This window comes from Acomys minous (genome assembly GCF_964271855.1).
Source record: "Acomys minous genome assembly, chromosome: 18".
Taxonomy (NCBI): domain Eukaryota; kingdom Metazoa; phylum Chordata; class Mammalia; order Rodentia; family Muridae; genus Acomys; species Acomys minous.
In genome coordinates, this window is record NC_140501.1 from 47,155,281 (window position 1) to 47,177,012 (window position 21,732).

The following is a 21,732-nucleotide window of genomic DNA, read 5'->3' on the forward strand; positions in this document are numbered from 1 at the left end:
CCAGGTCCCCGTGTATAACACTGGGCACAACCAGAGAAGTTAGGAAATAATGTATGTGAACAGAAGAGGCTCGCATGAAAAGTTGTGTGTACATTCCAAATGGCTCACGCAGAGGCTGTGCAAAAGAGTCGGTATCCATGCCACGTGAACAGTCTCAATCCTGGAAAGCAAAGGAAGTTCTCCCCTGACGTCTGAGAGAATCAGAGAAGTGCTCTACTGGGGTCTTGTTTCCCATTTAAAAATTACACAAACAAATGTTCACTGCAGCATTAACATTCACAAAAAGTGGAAAAGAAATGCACAAAATGTGATAGATGTATTCAACAAAATGAGAAATAGGCAAAGCTGTTGTTAGTAGAAGTTGAGGAGGGAGTGCTAGGAACCAGATTATTTGGACATCATAATTATAAATAAATCAATAAGATAGTTTAAATTTTTTTCTGCAAAGTAGTAAAGACATGAACATGTCACAGCACTTGCTCTGATTAGTCCTTTTCTTCTGCTTTTCAGTGCTGTGACTCTGCTTGATTGTATAAGCAAGCTAACAGAAAGGCCAGTAATTAAGATTTTATCCTAGCTCTTATGCTAAAGGTGTAAGTCAGAGATACAGAGCCTAACCAAACCTCTCTAACTACTCCTCCAGCATCATGTTTAGCTGCTTGGGATTCCTACTGGTCTTTGGAATTCATTTCTATGCATCCAACTATCAATACACTGTTTTAGCCCCTCCCTCCGCCCTCTTATTTATAAAATTAAGGTCATACTCTTCTTCCATGGCTCATTTTTAATCTCTTCCTATGTTTGGTTTGTGTTCCTATATCATGTTATTCTTTAAGAAACTAACCTACTCATTCATTCATTCATTCATTCACTGATTCATCCAAAAGCATTCACTGAGTGGTTTCTGTGTGTTAATCAGTAAGTAGTGTAGTATGTCCAGTGTATGTATGTCCATACAGACAAGCCTAGTATGGAAATAGAGTAATACAGTGAAAAGTAATATGTTAAAGCGAGGAGGAAAGTCTTCCTGGGCTTCTGAAGAGGACGAGTGCAGTCAGAGCCTGGGGCTCACGGCACGTTGGTCAAAAAGGAAAGAACCATTGTCAGTATAACATGGTGATGATCTTGGTGGGAAGCAGCCTCAGGGCTTTCCCAGCCAGTGTAAGGCGGTTGTCATTGGTAAAAAATGTTTCCTAACTTACAAAGCAGAGAACTACACTTTAGCATCCCCAGAATGCATGGAAGCATGATGCAAGAAAAACCCTGGGGAATGTTTTTCCCTGTGCTTAGAACTGGAGCTGGACTAGAAAGCAGAGTGTGGGCCGTCCCGACAGCTTCTCTTAATAGAATCTTCATACAGTACATGTAAAACTATTGAGTGCGGGGCTAGAGAGATGTGCATACATACACCACACATGAATAGGAAGAAAAGATGCTCACTTGTGTAACTCGGCTGTGTATCTTACTTCAGTGTGAGCTGTGCGTTGAGGGTTGAGTGGCTGGAATGCTGCTAACCCTGTCTGAAGCCCTGTCTGCCAGAAGATAGATAGAAGGGGGCTGTGTTCTCCTGTTTAGAGAGCTGGCCGTGCTGCCATGGTCTGAGTTTCAGTCTTCGCTGAACTAAACATGTTAGTTTTAGTTTGCTCCATTTGCTCCATTCTCTGTGTTTGTGAATTCTAGAACTGTCTGCCTCCAGATTCTTTAGACCAAGCTCTCAAGTTCCTTTCTCGGGGTGTGTGTGTGTGTGTGTGTGTGTGTGTGTGTGTGTTTCTGAGACAGAGGGTCCTGCTGTGTGATTCAGGCAGTGTTCAAGCTTACCCTCCTGCCCTGGGCTCCTGCAGCCTAGGATTGCTGGTGTACTGCAGGGCCAGGTCCATACATCCATACAAGGGTTGAGTGTTTCTTCTGCTTTAGCTTTTTTTTTTTTTTTTTTTAATTAAAAAATGCTGCCATTTCCATCTCTGCAGTCTCTGTCATAGTACGTGGCATTGCTGTCATTCTGAGTTTAGTTTTGACTATATTAGAAACTGGCAAGCAGGCCAACCTGCCTTGCATACTGTAGCACTCCAGCAACTTCTAACAGTTGCTTGTATTGGCTGCCTATTCTTTTTGACCATTGTCACTTCTTTACCTATTCTTGCACAGATGTGTCACTTCTTAGCTGCTCTCAGAGTTGGATTCAGTTGTGGATTAGTCAGAGACTTGCTTACTGGTTGAGCATAACCAGTGAGTGGCTTAACCCTGTAAGTGCTTTTCCTGTAAAGAGGCAGTGTACCTGTTCTGCCTGCTTTAGAGGGCAGTGATAAGCAAATGAGATGGAAATGAAAGCATAATTTATTCTAAAGGAGCATGCAAGAGGAAAAAATTCCAGGTGGTTTCTAAATCAGCTACAAAGATATCCCAAAGAATATCCAAACAGGACTTTTCACGAGTAGTTCTTTTTAAAAAAAAAACATTATTTTCAAAACTCGTTTCCCCTGTTCATCTAAAAGGAAAAAGAAATGAGACCGTCTTCATGCTTTGCAGTACAACCGTCAGCAGGCAGTTGTTATCTGCATTTCCTTAGGCTGAGCTGTCAGGGGCTCCTCCAAGTCCTTCTTCCCCTTCAGCTCTCCAGCATGCACTGTCAGTTAATCACTGCATCTCTGAGACACACGCTTTCCTGGCACTGTCCCTGATGCACACAATTATTACTCATTCCTCACACCGGAATTCCACGGGAGATTTGTGTGGATCCACTTTTGTTTCGTGTGTGTGTGTGTGTGTGTGTGTGTGTGTGTGTTTACAGTCCGCCTGACACCAACATCACAAAACAGCTTCTAAAGCATTGTTCATACTACAGTCTTCCTCGTTGATTGCCATGCAGTAATTGACACTTCTGGTCACTTAGTTTTGACACTACCTTCGTCTGTCAGGACACGGCTGCCTCCCTGTCTCTGGTAACCCTTTCAGAGGGTCTTTATCGCCTCTCTCTCCCTCAATCTGGTTCATATGAGAGTGAAGTTACTGGGTTTTCCTTAAAAGTCAGTTTATTGTATGAGCTTAGGAGATGAAGCATTCCCAAATTTGTCTCCTCTCCTAGCACGTTATATCCCATTCTGAGCCCTTTAGAATCTGTTTACATAGTATGTACAGGGCTCATGCGTTCAGCCCCAGCACCTGGAGGGCTGGGCCAGGGAGGGTCTTGAGTTCCTGGCCAGCTGGCCCATGTTATGCCAAGACTTTGTTTCGTAATACAAAAAAGAAAAATTCTATTTGAAGTTAACTTTGCAAAGAATGTTCTGTAGCTCACTCCAAAGTAAGCATTCCTCATGTACCTTATTATGGATGTGTAGGTAAGGATGAAAGTCTAGCTTGTTAGTACAAGTGGAGAGCCAACATCTCCTGTAACAGTGGGCTGCAAAGGGTGATAGTTAGAAACAGATCTGGCAGTATTAGGTCACAGTGCTTATAAGTGTTAATTTCTTAGTTTTGAACCAATTAATTTAGAAGCGCATGGCTGTGTAACATCTTAAGCTTAGGGGAATCTAGTGAAAGAAGCAGGAAAGCATTCTATGTACTGTCTTCTCAACTTTCTGTAAAAATCGTTTTATTCCATGATCAGAGTAAACCCCTTAGGTGCTGAGAACTCAGAATCAGCCAAGCAAGTTTGAGTCTCGCAGTTCCCTACTTAATGCTTTCCTACTGCCTGTCCTTGTGAAATACAGTAAGCAAGCACCAGGCCTGACAAGTGTACTGCATAAAGTAGATGCCAGTTAATGCAGCCAGTAATCCACCTTCTGAGTCTTGTTTACTGTGTCACATTTTAACATAGATATCATCGTTCTGCGGGTCAAGACACCTAAGGGTATACATACATATTACAGTAACAAGTGTGTTTATGTTCTAAATGAAAACAAAGTCCTGTCCTATCTACCAGCTAATAGTCAGAAAGACACTCTTTAATGTAGAGTCACTTAAAATCCATTGAAGAATTCATGACAGTATTACAGTAAATAAGTTTTTATGTTCCCTTGACTTAACAAAAGCAGAAAATAGAAAATTTAAAAATTCTTCAGGCTCTGAGAACTTTGAAAGAGAAGTTGGGCTTGTTTATCCTGCCCAATACAGGTCAGGGGTACCCTTATCTTGGATGTTAGTGATGTGGTTTAATTTTACATTTGGAAATACTAGTTAAGAATAGATCCATCTTTTAAATTGTATTTGCCATGTGTGTGCCTGCGTGTGCATGCCATGGCCCTCATGGAAGTCGGAGGGCTCGTTGTAAAGTCAGGTCCCCTCCTTCCACCTTCATGTAGGGTCCTGGAACCAAACTCATTCGCAAAGCTTGTATAGTACGTGCCTTTACCCTCAGAGCCATTTCACCAGCAATGTCTATGCTTATCTTTAAACTGTATTTAATCCTTACCTTTTTGCTCTTTATTAGGCTCTTACTGTAAGAGAAACATATACTCAGAATTATTCCAATAAAAACAGATACATATATAAAACAATTAAAACCTCTTGTTTTTTTTTTCCTCTTAAAACTCCGCTTGTATCCCACCACACATGTACAAAAAGATCCCAAAAGGCAACAGTAAATTTTCTTGTACAGTACATTTCAGGCATCTTTGAGCACTTAAATCGCTTTAACAAACTGTGCTATAAACTACTCCCTGACTTTCCTTTATTCCCTACTCCTGGCTATCACCAGCATATTGCATGTCTTTTCTCATTCTTTTTAAATACCTGAGTAGGAATGTTGTAAGGGGCTGCACCATTGCTAGAGATCAGCGCCTGTGCATCCAGCTTTTTGCCATCAATCATGTTGCAGTGAATATCTTGATGTATGTGTAGTTGTGCACTTTCGCAGTTTGTAGGATAGTATCCTGAGGAAGAAAATAAAATAAAGTGAAATTCTTATGTCCAAAAATCAATACAAGCTGGCATTGTAGCATGCAGGTTTATAATCCTAGGATTCAGGAAGTTGAGGCTGGAGAACTCAAGTTCGGGTTTAGCCTGGTCTATAATGAGACCTGACCAAAAGGGAAAATTTTTTTAAAAGTATCCATGTGTTTCCCAAATGGCCCTGAGCAGGGGCTGTAGCAGCACGCAAGCCCAGTCTTACTCTAGATGCCCATTTCTCTGGACCCTTAGCATACTAGTCCTTAGCTTTAACAGCTGTCTTTGTAACTGTGCATGCATCTGTACGCTTTAATATTTGTTCCTATTAAACGTTCATGCCTTCATTCATTTTTCTCTTAATTCATTTTGTTTCCTTCGTGCTACAACATGTGGTAAATAGAGAAATGAACTCTAAAATAACTTTGAAGTTTTTTTTCCTTCATTGTTTTATTTGGTGTGTAGAGTCTTGAGTGGGCCGTGTTGGTCTTTATATTTTGTCCATCTTTTATCTTGTCATCTGTACACGGAGCGGCCTGCCGTGTGCTGATTTGGACTGCTGCTGCTTTGTGGGGAGCTCTGTGCCCCTCAGTCCGCTGCTCATCACACACACGCATGTGCTTCAGAGAGCTCTTCCACCTGTTGGCATTTTGTCTTCTAGGCCTCCGACATCCAGGCAAGGACAGTTCTGCTTACCTGGTCACCTCCCTCCAGCTTCGTCAATGGCGAAGTGACTGAGACAGCGGTGCCAGAGCTCTGCACTTATGAAATCCTGGTGTCCAGCACGGGGAAGGAAGGCAAATACAGGAGTGTTTATGTGTAGGTGTTTTCTGGTCCTGCTGTTCCGTTACATGGGCTAACGGTTTGTGAAAAAGGGCACATTGCTAATTGTGCTGTGTATTCTTTCTTTCCCTTCCCCAGAGGAGAAGAAACGAGTGTCACTTTAAATGATCTGAAACCAGCCACAGATTACTATGCAAAGTAAGGAGTGTGTTCGTTGTTTCCAAGTGGTGAACCCAGCACAGGGCTTTGCCTGTGTTGTTTTTAGTAAATTCCTTTAAAATCAAGAATGTAATTTCAGCTAAAAACGTGGCCTTTACTTTTCCTCCTGGCATAATTATTATCATTTCTCAGAATAATCCACATTGAAACAGTGAACTCACATTTATTGTTACAGTAAAGTAAAAAGCTAGTTACCCTGCCAGTGGGAGGAAAGGTTAGGGGGAATCTGTGGACGAAGTCTGCAGTATGTGCTTAACACCGCACACTTGCCCTGGCTTCTGAGGCGTCATGCACGGAGTCATAAGCAGTGCCTCCTTGACTTTTGTGTCTGTTAGTCTGCATCATGTTTTGGAAGGAGCTCTCAGAATTCCACAGCATTTGTTGGTAGGAGCAGTTCAGAGAATGCCTGACAGTTTTGCAGTGTATGTCGTTAAGTCTTTACTTCCCATCTGGGGCCTAGTACTTACCCTGTTTCTTAAAAGAATGCCTATGGTTAGGAGTACTGCTGTCACACATTAACACTGTGAATAAGGTTCTGTACTTCCACTCGAAGCATGTCCAGCCCAGTCTGTTTAATACTGAATTGACACCGTTAGTGAGTCCTGATTTGTGTGGGTTCTATTCAGTTTTTACCCAGTGAGATAGAATCAAATAGAATAGAAAGTATCAGCATATTAAGAATATTGTTTTGGAAATTTGCTACTTAAGGAAACGTGTGTATACAGAGACATGTTGTGTCACTTTTGAAGTGTCTTTCTTGTCTATGGCCATGCTACCCTGAGCGCACCTCATCTCGTCTGCAGTGTTTATCTTTGAGTTACAGTGAAAATAAGACCACTGGTTAATACGTTTCTTAAGGGACACTTTTTACTTCTAGATAATACTTAAATTTTCTTGAGTACTTGAAAATCACCTTACTACTTGCATATACTTAAAGCTGATATTGTTGAAAGTAAAAACAGGTAAAAACTGTTTTATCCCATAGAGTGCAGGCAGAGTCCAATTCGATAAAGGGAATTCCTTCAGAAGCTGAAAGCTTTACTACCTTGAGCTGTGAGCCTGATACACCCAGTTCACCCAGGATAGCCAACCGGACCAAAAACTCGCTCACCTTGCAGTGGAAGGTGAGGGTGCTCTGTCGGAGATTTTTAACTGGATATCTCTTTTCTTTTCCTTTTCCCTCCTTGAGTTAAATGTCAATTGCTTTTTGGAGACCAAGATTATTAAGTTAAATAAGTTGTTCTTTTCCTTGTGTTTGCTTCTTATGCTCAGATAACTCACTCTCTGTCTCTGTGTTTGTCACTGACCAAAACCAGCTTGTAGGAGAAAAGGGTTTATGTTGCTCTACACGTTCTACTCTCTCACTGGAAGTCAGGGCAGGAACTGTGGGAGAACAGTACTTGCTGGCTTGCCCCCAGCTCCACCCACCTAGGGATAATCACCCCAGAAAGCTGGACCCTCCTACACCAACTAGCAATCAGGAAATGCCTCAGGGATATTTGTCCACAAACTAACCTGATGGAGGTGGACCATATTAAGTAAACAGCCGAGGCTGACTAGAGGTGCCCCCTCCCACACTGGGGATTTGAGGGTTTATGATTAGACCCTCTATGTGTAGACACACTACAACTGACTTTCATCCTCAGTCCCCTCTGCCTTTTTAGAACTTGTTATCCTCCTGTCTCAGTTACCTCAGTAGCTGGAATTACTTTGAAGGCCCTATTTTCTTTTTGTATATTTCAAGTAAAGGGACAACATAAAAGTGACATGATAACTCTATGATAGCGTGGCAAGACACTTACACATCGTAGTTTCCCCCAACGTGGAAGAAGATGGGAAGGTGGGCCGTAGGCAGCCTAGCCCCTAACTCTCTGTATTTTAGTATATTACAAAATAGTCCATTTACATTGTAAGGTGAGCCACAGAGAAAGTGGTGGGAACTTTAACCTGATAAAATCTGATGGGCACAATGATTAAAAAAAAAAAAGAATTATGAAAGTTAAGATACTTCTTGTTAAAGGAGATTATAGAATATTCAGAAAAATGTAGATGGTCTCTTGCTTTATGTATCTATTGTTTTGTTTTGTTTTGTTTTGTTGATGCGCATGAGTGTTTGCCTGCTAGTAGTTATGTGCACTGTGTGTTTGCCTGCTAGTAGTTATGTGCACTGTGTGTTTGCCTGCTAGTAGTTATGTGCAATGTGTGTTTGCCTGCTAGTAGTTATGTGCAATGTGTGTTTGCCTGCTAGTAGTTATGTGCAATGTGTGTTTGCCTGCTAGTAGTTATGTGCAGTGTGTGTTTGCCTGCTAGTAGTTATGTGCAGTGTGTGTTTGCCTGGTGCCCACTGAGGCTGAAAGAGGATCCACTTCCCTGGAACTGGAATTAGGGATGGTGGTGAGCCACCTTGTGGCTTCTTGCAACCAAACCCGGGTCGTGTGTGAGAGTAGCAGTTGTTCTTAGCCAGTGAGCTGGCTCTCAGCCCCTCTGCAGCCATTGTTAAGGAGTAAATCATAGACGCAAAGTAGGTTCCTTGTTATTTACGATGACTAATTCCTTATCTTTTCTTTCTTTCTTTCTTTCCTTTCTTTCTTTCTTTCTTTCTTTCTTTCTTTCTTTCTTTCTTTCTTTCTTTCTTATTTTTTCCCCCTGTTCAGGCACCTAGTGACAATGGTTCTAAAATCCAAAGCTTTATTTTAGAATGGGATGAGGTAAGTACATTGAATCTTTTTAATGGTTAAACTTATGGTTGTATCTTCTGACAAAATAATACTATCATCTGTTTTACTTATATGTTCTCTTTAAGAAACAATATTTTATGTGGTAAATGGCTAAGTGTTGTTAGAAAACATAACTGGACTTGCCTGTGAACGAAAATTGTGTTTTCATTTGTTGGCATAAACCTAGGAGACCAGGGCCTAAAAAATGAGGCAATCTAAAGTTCCATGTTGCAGCTGACTTGGTTCAGAGCTTCAGACAGTTCATACTCTGTGACTTAAGAAGAGTCACCTGTGTAAAGTATAAAATCACAAGGGTAAACTGTACGTGGCAAACACATAATTTTCCATAGAGGCATATAAACATATCAATAGCCAGTTGTAATGAATGATCTAAAGTGAATTCATTTTTTTAGTGTTATTTTATTTTTTAAATTACTATTCTTTTTTTACATATACATTTGTGTTATTACACATACATACAATAAACTGCCTACAGCAAGAAGAACCACGAAACAATCAGGAATTATATAAATGATAGATTCATGGTGTTTTGGCTATTTGTATTTGGCAACCTTGAAGAAAACAAATGCCCATAAACATACAAGAAGCCTGCAGAACTCCAAAGAGATTGGAGCAGAAAAGAAAATCCTCCCACCACATAACAACCAAAACATTAAATGTACAGAACAAAGAAAGAATATTAAAAGCTGCAAGAGAAAACGGCCAAGTCACATATAAAGTGAACTCATTCCTGTCCACTTCACCTGGGAGGGGCAGGACAGCACGTTCCAAAGGCAGCCATGTTACAGAGGGACAGAGGTCACAAGACTCTTGCTTAGTTGGGTTTTTCACCAGGTCTCAGAAATCACGTCACACAGCTTCATTCATGGACCGTGTTCTGACACTCCATCAAAATGGTCACTTGAGGAGTTGGGGTATAGCTTACCTAACAAGCATGAGGCATTGGGCTTAATCATACACACACACACACACACACACACACACACACACACACACACACACATACACACACACACACCATTTTTTATAATTATCTTGGGAAAGGGACTATTTTTTTTCTCTATGCCACCCTTAATAGCAAGACTATTAGTTTCCTATGGTCTCTACAACAAATCATAAACTTGATGATTTAGAGAAAATCTTATAGTTTTGAAAGCCAAAAACATGATATGGTTTTCATTGGGCCAAAATCGAGGTGTCGTCGTGAGTTTGTTCCTTCCAGGGATTCTCACGTTGTTTCTTGTCCTAGCCAGTTTCCTGTGGCCCAAGGCCTTGTTGCCATACCCTTACTCTTTTGTCTTACTCCTGCCTGCCTATCTCAGGGGGCTGTTTGTGCTTACATCTGTGGTCCATCCAAATAATCAAAGGTAACCCTCTTTCTCAAGACCCTTAATGTAGCCACATTGCGTGGCATTCAGAGACTAGTGGTCAGGTCCTGGGCATCTTTGACAGCCACAGCAAGCACAATGGGCTATATATCAGTTTGGTGCATTATTTTCTGGTCAATTATCCCATTCTCTCTTACCCTGTTGCTTATACCAAGCAAAGAGAAGGGACCAGAAAGAGTAGAAATCCTGTTGGTAATGTTGGTAATGTGGGAATTCAACAGAATGTATTCCAAGAAGAATGAGGCATAACTAAGGTTTTGTTCCAGAAATGCTAAGAGAAGTCAGAATAAGATTGCTTTGACAGATCACAAAAGATAAACCACATCCTCTCAATAAGAGATGGGAGGGGATCTGATAAAATGTAGCAGGAATAGAAAGTTAATTCATTGTTCAATAATTTTATACCATTACTAAACAAGGCATTTTGAGTGTCAGCTAGCCAAAGAACCCACTGTTCTGTTCTCTTCTGTTCTACCAATTTATCTTACTCGAGAATTTGTAATTTCTCAATGACTTTTAACTGACTAGAATGCAAAAATTACCAGTATTTAGAATTATGATTTTGTGCTGAGACCATACAGCTGACTCAGCTAAACACCATTACAAATAATAAGATTATTGAGCTTAACAGCCAGGTGCAGTCACCCTTCAGAGAAATGGAGTTAACCCCCGCTGTCCTTGACCGAGGTACAGGAATAGAGTATAGGTAAGAAAAGAGAAGCTGCCCATTTTATTTCACGGCCAACATTTCTAAAATTCCAGTTGTCCTGGGGTGGCCTAACTTTCTTCTCCGTTGTCTAATCAGGCTGATACCTCTTGTAGAATTTTTCAGTGTTAAATGTAACTTTTGGAGCAATTGCTACTCCAAACCTTTATTTTAAAGACACTTAGCATCTCAGGGGAGGTTTGGAGGCGTAAAAACTGTTTACAAAGAACTTTTCCTGAGTTAAAGAAAAAGGGCCTTAAAAAAAAAGAGAGAGAAAGAAAAAGGGCCTTGTCTGTTTCAGAGATCAGCCTGATGCCATAACTACTTGTCCCCCATGGAGATTATAAGGTCCATACCTTATTATGGCCAGAAATTTAGCATTGGCTGAAACGTCATATTTAACTCAAGGAACAATGAAAGGTGACTTAGAGAGCTACTTGTGCTCTTGAGATTCTGCAGCTGAAGTCAGCCACCCATAAGATGTTCAGTGTCTCGGCCTCTCTTGAGATCCGTGATCTGTGTACCAGAATGCTACCAGCTAATATAACTATCAGAAAGGAACTGCTTTGGATTTGTCTCTTGTTAGTAGTGCATATTATATATAATAACTAGACCTTTCTCCTAGGGGAAAGGAAATGGAGAATTCTGTCAGTGTTACATGGGCTCACAGAAGCAATTTAAAATTACCAAACTGTCACCAGCAATGGGTTGTAAATTTAGATTATCAGCCAAAAATGACTATGGTGTAAGGTAAGACTTTTTTTTTAGGTAAGAAATTTTGCAAAATAATACATATTTTAGATTATTTACTCAGACTACCCATTGAAAAAAAATTGCTTTCTTTTGTTGATACAGTTATGATGTAGCAAAGGCCAGAAGAGAGTGTCTTAGTTACATAGGGATGACAGTAAAAATTAAATACAAAAACTTTTCTAGCCTCAAATATAAATTAAATATTTACATGTCACTCAAGAGGTTCCTTTTTTTCCCCCTTTTAAAAAAATTGACAGTGTATATGTTTTCATAGTTTTATTTAGAATCTGGTGGGTTCCATATCTTTGGTGCTTGATACAAACAGAGAGTGCCCCCTCCACTTTTTTAACCTTGAAAGGTCCAAATTTCTATTATTTATTTGTGAATGAAATAATAAATCATATTTAGGGTAAGAAACATTAATGCTACTGGTAAACAAGCTTAGTTGGATTAGTGTGACTCTTGTCCAGGTGGATAATCAATAACCAATAACCATTAAAAATAGTATCTGGGGCTTTGTTTTCTCTGTTTCTTAAAGGGCTCTCTGTAGCTCAGACAAGCCTGGGTCTTTTAAGAGTCCTATTGAAATTATTTTTAGTTTGTTTTATTTTAGAAATTCCTCTACTTAACTATATGGGAGTTGGTAGGTTTAATTCTACAGTTTACATCTTCTACCACATAAAATGGCATTTATGAGCACTGTCTTTTCTGCTCCATATAGGAACTATATGGAAGGATATATACCATAAAATGGGTTTACTGTGTTCTCTTTCCTACAGACCACTGTATATTTTGTTTTTTTCACTGACTGAATACATTTCATGGACAAAGCTTAAAGATTCTGAACTTAACTTACACATTTGAAAGAATACTGACCGTTGGGTATCTGGGTCACCTTAAATATCTTCAAATCCATTCAGTTTTGGCTTTCCAGGCCTGGGACTATAGCTCAGTGGTAGCTGCTGTCTTAGTATGTTCAATCAAGGGTCTTGATTTGAATGCCTTCACAACAACAAAATTAAAATTTTCATTTTGAAGAAATACTATTAGTGGGGGAGTGGGGCTCTTTATCAGTAGACATGATGTTTACTCCTTTAAACAATGACTTGTTCCAACAGTGCTTTCAGTGAAGAGGTCTTGTACTACACCTCAGGCTGTGCCCCCTCCGTCCCTGCAAGTCCTACGCTGACCAAGGCTGGAGTTACGTGGCTGTCCCTACAGTGGACTAAGCCCTCAGGAACACCATCGGATGAAGGGATTTCTTACATTTTAGAGATGGAGGAGGAAACATCAGTAAGTGTGACTCTGTAGTTAAGTAAGAGTTGAAGTGGTTTTGGTACAGTGTTAATACCAATACAGTAAATGTCGCCACAGGAGTTGGTGCCTTCCCCAAGTCTAGGTGATATTGCAAGGGAGGGCTCAGCTCTCTTGTTTCTTGCTGTATATAAGAGGCTTGGAGGGTTGTGAATGCTGGACTCTATACCTGGAAAACACGTAGAGAACATGTTCCATTGAGAGCTGGATGTGTAGCGCAGTGGTAGATCATTTAGCTAATGGGCAGGGCACCTTGCATCCTCCAGCCAGAGAGTCAGACATAGATTGGCTAACTTAGGAAGAAATAAAAGGATTTTATTAATCCTTTTTATTAATTTTATTAATTTTTTATTAATTTTATTAATCCTGTGCCTTCTGCACAGAGCTGCTCCAAAGTAAGGACTGTGGCAGCCCTCCCCACTACTGTTCACTACTGTGTGTGGATGTACCACTGGGTTACCTGGGAGACTGTAGTACCTCCCAAATCTAGTTCCCTGCCTCTACTTCCTGCTAACCAAAAATAGACAGAGCTTTATTTTAAATTAGGATTAGGTTATCGTGGCACAGTCTTGTGAATAATACTATAAATTTTCTAATTGTTTATGTGTAAATGGCGCATCATACTATATTTTCAATTAATCTCCACTTTTTATACTTTTCAACATTGGAGCTAATACGTAGTGATATATTGTCATTGGGAATGGTACTTCATCTCCCATTACAGCCAACCATTTACTTCTTCATTAAACACAGCTGTGTGTTCAGGGCAAAGTAAGTGTGCTAAATACTTATGTGTGCTTGCTTCTTGTGACAAATCTGGGAAACTTGGTTCTTAAAATTGCTTCATTGACGGTGAAGCTGCCATTGGCTCCAGCTCTTCCCTCAGAAAAAAGGCCTTCTCTTGGCTCTTAAATGTACTGAGACTAAGTGATCTTAATTCTTCTGAGAAGGGTTCTGTAGCTGCGCTCAGTCAGTCAAGATAGAGGGACTCAGGTGAGGATCACCTTTACACAGGTCAGAAATGAAGAGTGCCCCAGGGCTTCGCGGGTCTGTTGCCCCTCATCTCCCTGCAATTAGATAGCTAATGAAAACTGTTTTCCCTTTCCAGGGGTATGGTTTTAAGCCTAAATATGATGGAGAAGATCTTGCTTACACAGTGAAAAATCTGAAACGTAGTACAAAGTATAAATTTAAGGTAAGTCTTGAAAGCCCGTTAAGAAACGTTCTATTGTTTTTATTGTTCTTGTTAAGTTAAAACCAAGCACAGACTTCCACTGTGTAATCCTTCCAAACCATTTCTTTGGTTTTAATTTTTAAACAGTTCTATAATTTTTAATGAGTGTTTTTGTTTTACCTTTTCACTGTAGTATAATAACACTTCTCAAACTTCATGTGTTTACATTCAAAACAAGTTTTAATCTTTTGTGGAGCTTTCATCTGTAACAAGTGTGGCGCTATATATATATATATATATATATATATATATATATATATATATATATATAAAATGCATGTTAAAACATACCTGATAATTTTTGGAATCATGTCATGGAAGGATTCTTCTTTATATACTGTTAGTGGTAATCCCTCAAAAGGAGTTATTTTTTGGCGTTTTGCTAGTATTCTGCGAGTACTGTATCGTTCATAAGCGTTATATTACCACCATGGTTTCATATCACTCTTAATGCCCATTAATTTGACTCTTGCATCAATCTATTCTTGGTATGATTGATAATGCTAAATGGTGATGTTTTACTTGAATTCTTCCTTGTTTCGCTTGCTTGAGGCAGTGACAGACTGAAAATTCCTCTATGGAAACTTCTGGAATTTATTTTCTCCTATTGCATCACTCTAGGATATATTTTGGCTCTTTAACTTGCCCAGTGTTTGAATTATTTAATAATTACAGTTAATAGAAACAAATGTAAAATTATAATGCTTATTTGTTGGCAAATTAAACATTTATATTCTCCTACCAGGGCTCATTTCATTAAATGATTTCAGAGAAATCACAGAGGGCGTTGTAAGTGGTTCTCACTCTCCAGTAGTGAATGTTTTAGCTTTCTAAGTTTTTGTATACTTTTACTGTTTGTTTCTATTATTGATATTCAGCTTTAGGTCAAGGTGGACAGTTAAGATTCAGGGTGTTATTTCAATGTTCTTCTATCTATTAAGATTTCTGTTGTGTCCTAATATATGGTCAGCTTTGGAAAAGGTTCCATTTGGGCTGCTGAGAAGAAAGTAGATTCTTCTGTGTTTGGTGGTATGTTCTGTAGGGTGTTTACTAGATCCATTTGGTTTATGATGCTATTCAACTCCATGTTTCTCTGTTTGGTTTTTATCTGGATGACCTGTCTGTTGTTGGCAGGCATGGGTTATGAAGTCACCCTTTTCACTGTCTTAGGTTCACTGTATGATTTTATACATAGCAGGGTTTCTTTCATGAAACTGGGAGCCCTTGGGTTTGGTGCACATATGTGTTTGGAATTCTAGTAGCCTCTTGGAGGATTTTTCTTTTAATGAGTATATAGTGTTGTTCCCTATCTCTTCTGAATGCTTCTAGGCTTCATTTGCTTGAAGATTATCTAGAAGTGTGAGAGCAGTGAGGAGATCTGAGAAAAACTGAACAGTCAGACTAACTTTTAATAAGTTGTAATAGGCCACATTTAGTGTTCAGAATTCTGGATTTACTAAAATTCCCACTCATAGTTACATAGTGCGTGGCAAAGTAAAAATGTGAGTAAATTTCTAAAACCAAATAAAATGACACCTAGATTAGATTAGATTTTTTTCTATTTCGGTGTTTAAAAAATCGACCCCATTCTTTTACCTGGAAATAAATATTTGTTATCTCATAGCTTCTGCTGGTCAGGAATCCAGGAAGCAGATTCAGATCTAAAGTCTTCTGAAGTGCAGGAGTTTGAAGGTGTCAGCCCTCCGTTCTCACGCATGGTTCTTCCCTGTGCCCTCAGATCTCACCACACAGGCTTTCCCATATTATGCAGAGGGCACTTCTGCTACATTCTGTGAGTCAGCAGAATCCGCTAGGTGTGACCAGGGTGCTGGAGCGCACTTAGTATGCCCGGTGCAGTCAGCTGTCTTCTCGTGACTAGAGGCAGTGCTCCAAGAGAGACTGTCAGTCTTGGCAGTTAGTCTTCTTACCGGGCTTGTGATTTGCTCACTGCTTGGTTGCAAACATGAAGCCTCTGTGCTCTCATCACAGGTCATTGCTTATAACTCGGAAGGGAAAAGCAACCCTAGTGAAGTAGTGGAGTTTAGTACCTGCCCTGATAAGCCAGGGGTACCAGTGAAGCCTTCGGTGAAAGGGAAGATACACTCACACGGCTTTAAGATTACCTGGGGTAAGTAAGATGTCTGTGCTTTATTTTGTGTTCGGTTAAAATAATTTAAATATGAACTTTTTAGAAAACCACCCCTGTGAAAGTGTTGAGAGTGCATTTTGCTAGAAATTTACCACATTCATCCTTAGAAGAAGAGAAGAAAATCTATAAGCAACTAACTAGTTCACAATTCATGTTCCTGGTTTATGTATATAAGCGTCCAGGTGGATAAAAGCTAGTTATAGTCGGCCGTGCTCAAACAGCCTTCATGGGGATTGTTGGATGTTGTAGCAGCCTCCTGTGGGACGAAAGGCCGGACTCACTGGAGTTGCTCAGAAGAAAGAGATGCTGTTGGAGGACACAGCACCCTGAATTCACGTTTTCTCACGAAAAGCCCAAGTTTAGTGATTTTAAAACCACCAAGTTAGTGTGACGATGTAGTGTGATTCCCTGTAAAGGTGCAACAGGCTGTTGGCGCCAGTTTTTCTGTAACATTGTGATTGTGGAGCTTGGGTAAATTGATTAATTCAGGACAGTCTGATAAGAAACGTGTCCTCCATTGAGGATCATCCGTGGAAAGCTGTGTGCTACTAGCCAGTTTTGACACTAAAAGATCCGGGAGCCACTGTAAGAGGGCAGATGGGTCAGCTTTGTGTGAAAGGAAAGATTGCTGAACTTGGAGCTGGCAGCATCTGAGTCAGCTTTCAAGAAATAAAACAACAACAAAAACATTCCCTTAAACATTTGCTGAACATTTGCTTATACACAAGCTCAGAGAGACAGCAGAGTGTGCAAACTCAGGTATGCCCGGAGACATGGCTGAAAATTAACATATTACAATTACAAATTTCATATTCCCTTAGAAGCTACAGTGAATGGAATGTTAATATAGCTATTAATATTATCGTAGAGTCAACTTTATAAATGTGGGAAGATACAGTATATTAATTGAAAAGTGGTGACAACATTTAAGTAAAGCATGTGTAAATAGTATAGTTGCTCTGTTACAGGTGATTTCCTGCCTTGGTATTCTGTTTATTGGGGTTTTTAAACACAACTTTTGTTTGCAATAGATCCACCAAAAGACAACGGAGGGGCGCCCATCAATAAGTACGTAGTGGAGATGGCGGAAGGTTCTAATGGTAAGCATAGCTGGTGAAGGGACAGATCTTTTCTGGTGAATGAACCTCAACTCTTCCTGGCTTTACATTGTTTGCTGCCATAGAAATGTTTTTGCTGTGCTGTGCATTGTTCTTGATTTGGTGGGGGTTGGGGTGTTTGTAGCAGCTACAATAATGCCTGTTATGGTGCACTTCAGATTGTGACCTCCGGAAATATAGTGGGTCAGATGTCAGCCTCTATTATTATATTTAATTTTTTATATTTGCTTATATTGTGCAATCCTAGCATGTCCAGATGGATCCCTTAGCTACTATATATTTAATGTTTTTATTAAAGAGTAGTTTATTAAGTTAGATTTATACCCACATGTGCTAGAGGGAGATTAATCTCTAAGAGTCAGCTCCAGTTAAGATTTTTTATGACATATAAGCTTTATGATTAAGTCACCTGTTCATCAATTTTGATTTCTATAAAGTGGCTTGTTTACTCCAAAGAAAGGCCTTAGAATTATGATTAAATGTGTTACAATACTAATTCTTTATATGCTTTGTTGCAATATTATTACCGAACCAGAAAACACATTTAATATGCTCAATTTAAAGCAAATTATCAATCTAAGCCGAAGGCTGTACAGATATATTTCATTTGGTCAAAGCCATGCAGATTTGTCTGGGAGACTGCATGCATAAAGAAAATTAAATCCTTTCTAGGAAACTCGAGTCAGGTTTGAATTGATTGTTGATTACATAAGCACTTATTTAGTGAAGCCTGGCTTACCTGCCCTGTCCGTGGTACCAAAACGTTAAACATTACCTTGAGGCTGATTGCACACAATTCTGCGCTTCCAGGGAACAAGTGGGATATGATCTACAGTGGCGCCACCAGGGACCATCTCTGTGACCGGCTGAATCCAGGCTGCTACTACCGCTTGCGGGTTTACTGCATTAGTGATGGAGGGCAGAGTGCGGTAATGGTCATGTGTAGATTTGCTTGTACTTTGATTTGGACCGAATGGGACAGGATCACCATTTCCTGCCTTCATTGCTGAAATTCTTGTACTAATGTGGAAAAGTAATTTCTGCAACCTGAATGGCTAATGTTACTATTACCAGAATATTCTAACAGGATATTTTGCTCATAGTACATATTTAGGTAAATTTTAGGATGATATTTGATGTCCATATCTAGCAGACATTGAAATAGTTAGATACTGTCTTGCTGCTCTGTAAATTGTGTGTCAGGAGAACCACAAACTGTTTGAACACACATATGATATTTGGTGTTTCAGAAAAGCTAGCCACTATTTTTATGATTGTTAAGAGACTCAGTAGCTGGGCATTTAATCCCAGCACACAGGAGGCAGGTAGATCCCTGAGTTCAAGGCCAGCCTGGTCTACAGAGTAAGTTCCAGTACAGCCAGTAAGTACTACACCGAGAGACCCTATCTGGAAAAAACAAAAACAAGGGACTCAGTAACTCGGTGACCAGAAACCTGAGGGTTGTACTGGCCCTATCCCAGCTCTGAGGACAGTTCTGGAGCTGGTTGCATTTGAATACAGTCTGCGTGGGTCAGTAGTCTGCGAGGGTGTTTGGTCAGACTCTGGCAGCCCTTTTGGGCTGGCGCAGCACTCTCACTGTTTGAGCACTTGAAGGTTTCTCCTTTGAGTTTGCTTGAGGACAAACAACAGCATGAGAACACTGGGCAGAGACTTTTCCTTTCCCCATCTTTAAGTCATTTCAAACCACAGAATCATTTTGAGCTCCCTACTCCCTGCCAAGATGCATGCTTCAGTTGCTGTTTTCATGTTTCTCAGAGTTTTGGGGGAGCATTCATCCTAAATTATGCCAGGTGTCCCAGCTGGGCACATATACAAGCAACCCCAGCAGCTAAGCTCAGTGTAGCAGGCAAGGCCGACCTCTCCCACAGTCTTGTAGCATATAAGGCACCTGGGCTCAGTCACGCCTCCCTGTTGTTCGCTCCTGGGCAGGGAACACACTCTGGGTGCCTGCTGTATTTTTAATGAATTTAGCCAAGAATCACTTATTAGAACATTCATAATGTTTTTCAAATGGAATTTTGTATAATAAAGATACTCTTATAAGAAAATGGCTTTTAAACTTCTTGTTATGCACCAAGTGTTGTGAAAGAGAATGTGAGTCCTACCCAGCAGGCTTGAGGTAATATTCCATTTTCTTCATTGAGAACGCTCCCTGGTAGTAAAGGTTGCTGCAGCACTTTTCCCCTGTAGATGAGACCCTCCCGAGTTCCCAGAACCACCTGGAGAAAAGGGAAATCTCCCTGCATTTAAGAACAACAAACCTGGCCTGGAGAGATGGCTCAGAGGTTAAGAGCACTGGCTGTTCTTCCAAAGGTCCTGAGTTCAATTCCCAGCAACCACATGGTGGCTCACAACCATCTATGCTGCCCTCTTCAGGTGTACATGCAGGCAAAACACTGTGTATAGATGATAAATAGATAAGCTTAAAAAAAATTTAAAAAAGAACAACAAACCTAAGCATCTAAAATTCTTTTCTAGTACATCATTGATATAAGAATGTCTATATGAAAAAAATGTTGAACAAATACTTTTTGTTTTAAAATAATTAAATGTTAAGTGTGAACCTTAAACATGAGGCTTTAGAAATAGGGCACTTTATGTTTAAAGTAAAATCAAGGCTTTTTTTTAGCTTTTCGTGGTAAGATACTTGCCTGGCATTTGTAAGGCCCTGGGTTCAAGCTCTGTTCCATAAAAAAATAAAGGAAAAGTAAGAATCAAAGCAATACTAAATGGAATGGTGCTATATAATAGAGAAACTTACTGCTTATATAATAGTTTCTAGAGGAATAAAATAAGTAAGTTAATATTTAGGTTAAAAGACAGTTTGAAAAAAAAAAAACAAACAAAAAACCAAAACACTCTGAGTCTTAACCTCCAGAAATACTAGGGTGGACAGAATCGTGTCAAAACAACCTAAGATTCCTTTGGTTGATTGTGGATTCCTTTGGACAGAAATTTTTTAGTTATCTATTGTTTTGGATGTTTTGGGGTTTTTTTCTTAATATAGAAATAATTTTTTTCATTTTCAAACTTTTCTTTTTAATAGTGGTTATAGCATGTGTCTTTTGGGCTATAAAAATAAATTATGATGTAATAAGGCTTGGTTCTGTTGAGAAAGTTATTTCTCTCAGTCATTAGCAAAGTACGATTTCATGCTGTTGGTGCAGTCTTATGTTGTGCTGATGTTCTTTTTTCAAAGCCGTCAAGGTGTTGCGGGCCTTTTGTCTGATTTTGCTTCTGTTCCGGCAGGTCTCTGAGTCTTTGCTTGTGCAGACTCCAGCCGTGCCTCCTGGCCCGTGCCTGCCTCCCAGGTTGCAGGGCAGACCTAAAGCGAAAGAAGTACAGTTACGATGGGGTAATTTCCATTTTTGTACTGAATTATAATTAAGTTAGAACCAAAGTATTCTTCAGTTAAAACACCCAAATCTGTCCACCCTTAGGACCTCCGATGGTTGACGGTGGAGCACCCATTTCCTGTTACACAGTAGAAATGACTCCCGCAGATAAAGAGGAGTCCAGAGATGTCTATCAAGGCTCTGAAGTAGAGTGTACAGTGAGCAGCCTTCTTCCCGGAAAGACGTACAGCTTCAGACTTCGTGCAGGAAACAGGATGGGGGTAAGAGAGCTGCTGGCTGAGTCATCACGGAGCGTGTGCCATCATACTATTATTGAGCCGTGTTGTTTTAATAAGCTACTGATTAGTAAAACATAGTGTGCCCTATAACCTGCCTTGCTGCCTTTGTACTTTCAGGCCTCAGAGTTTGTGGCACTTGAAAAGAGTTGTGGTTTCTTCCAGGGAATGCTGAAAAGCCTGTTTGCATGGTCACTAAACTGGTTTTATGCAGCATTTACTACTCCCCATTGCCGACCAGATGTGATTCATGCTTTGCCGCATGGGCAAATGCTGGTATTTTAGCATTTCTGGCTTATATGAGTTATTTAAAAACCACTACATGTATATGTAGACAGTTCCATAAAATGAGCAAAAAAGGTGAGAACCCCAGTTTGCAGCTGGTGATGCTGGGGCCTGGAGAGAGGGCTTCCACACAGTGCTGATGCCCTCAGCTCTCTGCTAAGGCAGGTTCCCTAAGTGGTGTGGCACAGTTTTTAACTATTCTGTAAGTAATTTTTTTTTCAAAACTAAACTGACAAATCTCTTTACATCTTCACTTTTTGAAGACTTCAGTGAGCTGTGCTTTGTTTCATGTCCTGTCTCCAGCTGAACTGTATTTTAATCTACATGTGCTTAAGTGCTGTGACTGGAGACGTGTGGTCTGCAAGCAGTGCTTATTAAACAACTGTCCTTGTGCTTGTGCCCTCAGCAGCCTCACGAGGCTGCAGGTCACTGGCAGCATATTCAATACTAATGTCTTCTGTTTATTTACTGGCTTTGGCTAGTTTGTCAAAATGATTTTAGTTATTTAATTC

At 40.0% G+C, this 21,732-nt stretch overlaps 1 protein-coding gene across 5 annotated transcripts in view; it reads left to right on the plus strand.

Annotated features, from left to right (window-relative positions):
* The window catches only part of FNDC3A (fibronectin type III domain containing 3A), a 156,172-nt gene that overhangs the window by 123,630 nt on the left and 10,810 nt on the right, over positions 1-21,732 (plus strand). For 4 of the 5 annotated variants that reach the window (XM_084767822.1, XM_084767821.1, XM_084767820.1 and 1 more), the window contains 12 exons: positions 5,543-5,700; positions 5,803-5,862; positions 6,869-7,007; positions 8,538-8,591; positions 11,341-11,465; positions 12,587-12,761; positions 13,891-13,977; positions 16,006-16,144; positions 17,197-17,265; positions 18,094-18,212; positions 20,554-20,659; positions 20,745-20,920. In XM_084767822.1, coding sequence (XP_084623948.1) covers positions 5,543-5,700; positions 5,803-5,862; positions 6,869-7,007; positions 8,538-8,591; positions 11,341-11,465; positions 12,587-12,761; positions 13,891-13,977; positions 16,006-16,144; positions 17,197-17,265; positions 18,094-18,212; positions 20,554-20,659; positions 20,745-20,920 — 1,407 coding nt within the window. The remainder of the gene's footprint in view (positions 1-5,542; positions 5,701-5,802; positions 5,863-6,868; positions 7,008-8,537; positions 8,592-11,340; positions 11,466-12,586; positions 12,762-13,890; positions 13,978-16,005; positions 16,145-17,196; positions 17,266-18,093; positions 18,213-20,553; positions 20,660-20,744; positions 20,921-21,732) is intronic. The other variant, XM_084767824.1, reaches the window with a different exon arrangement.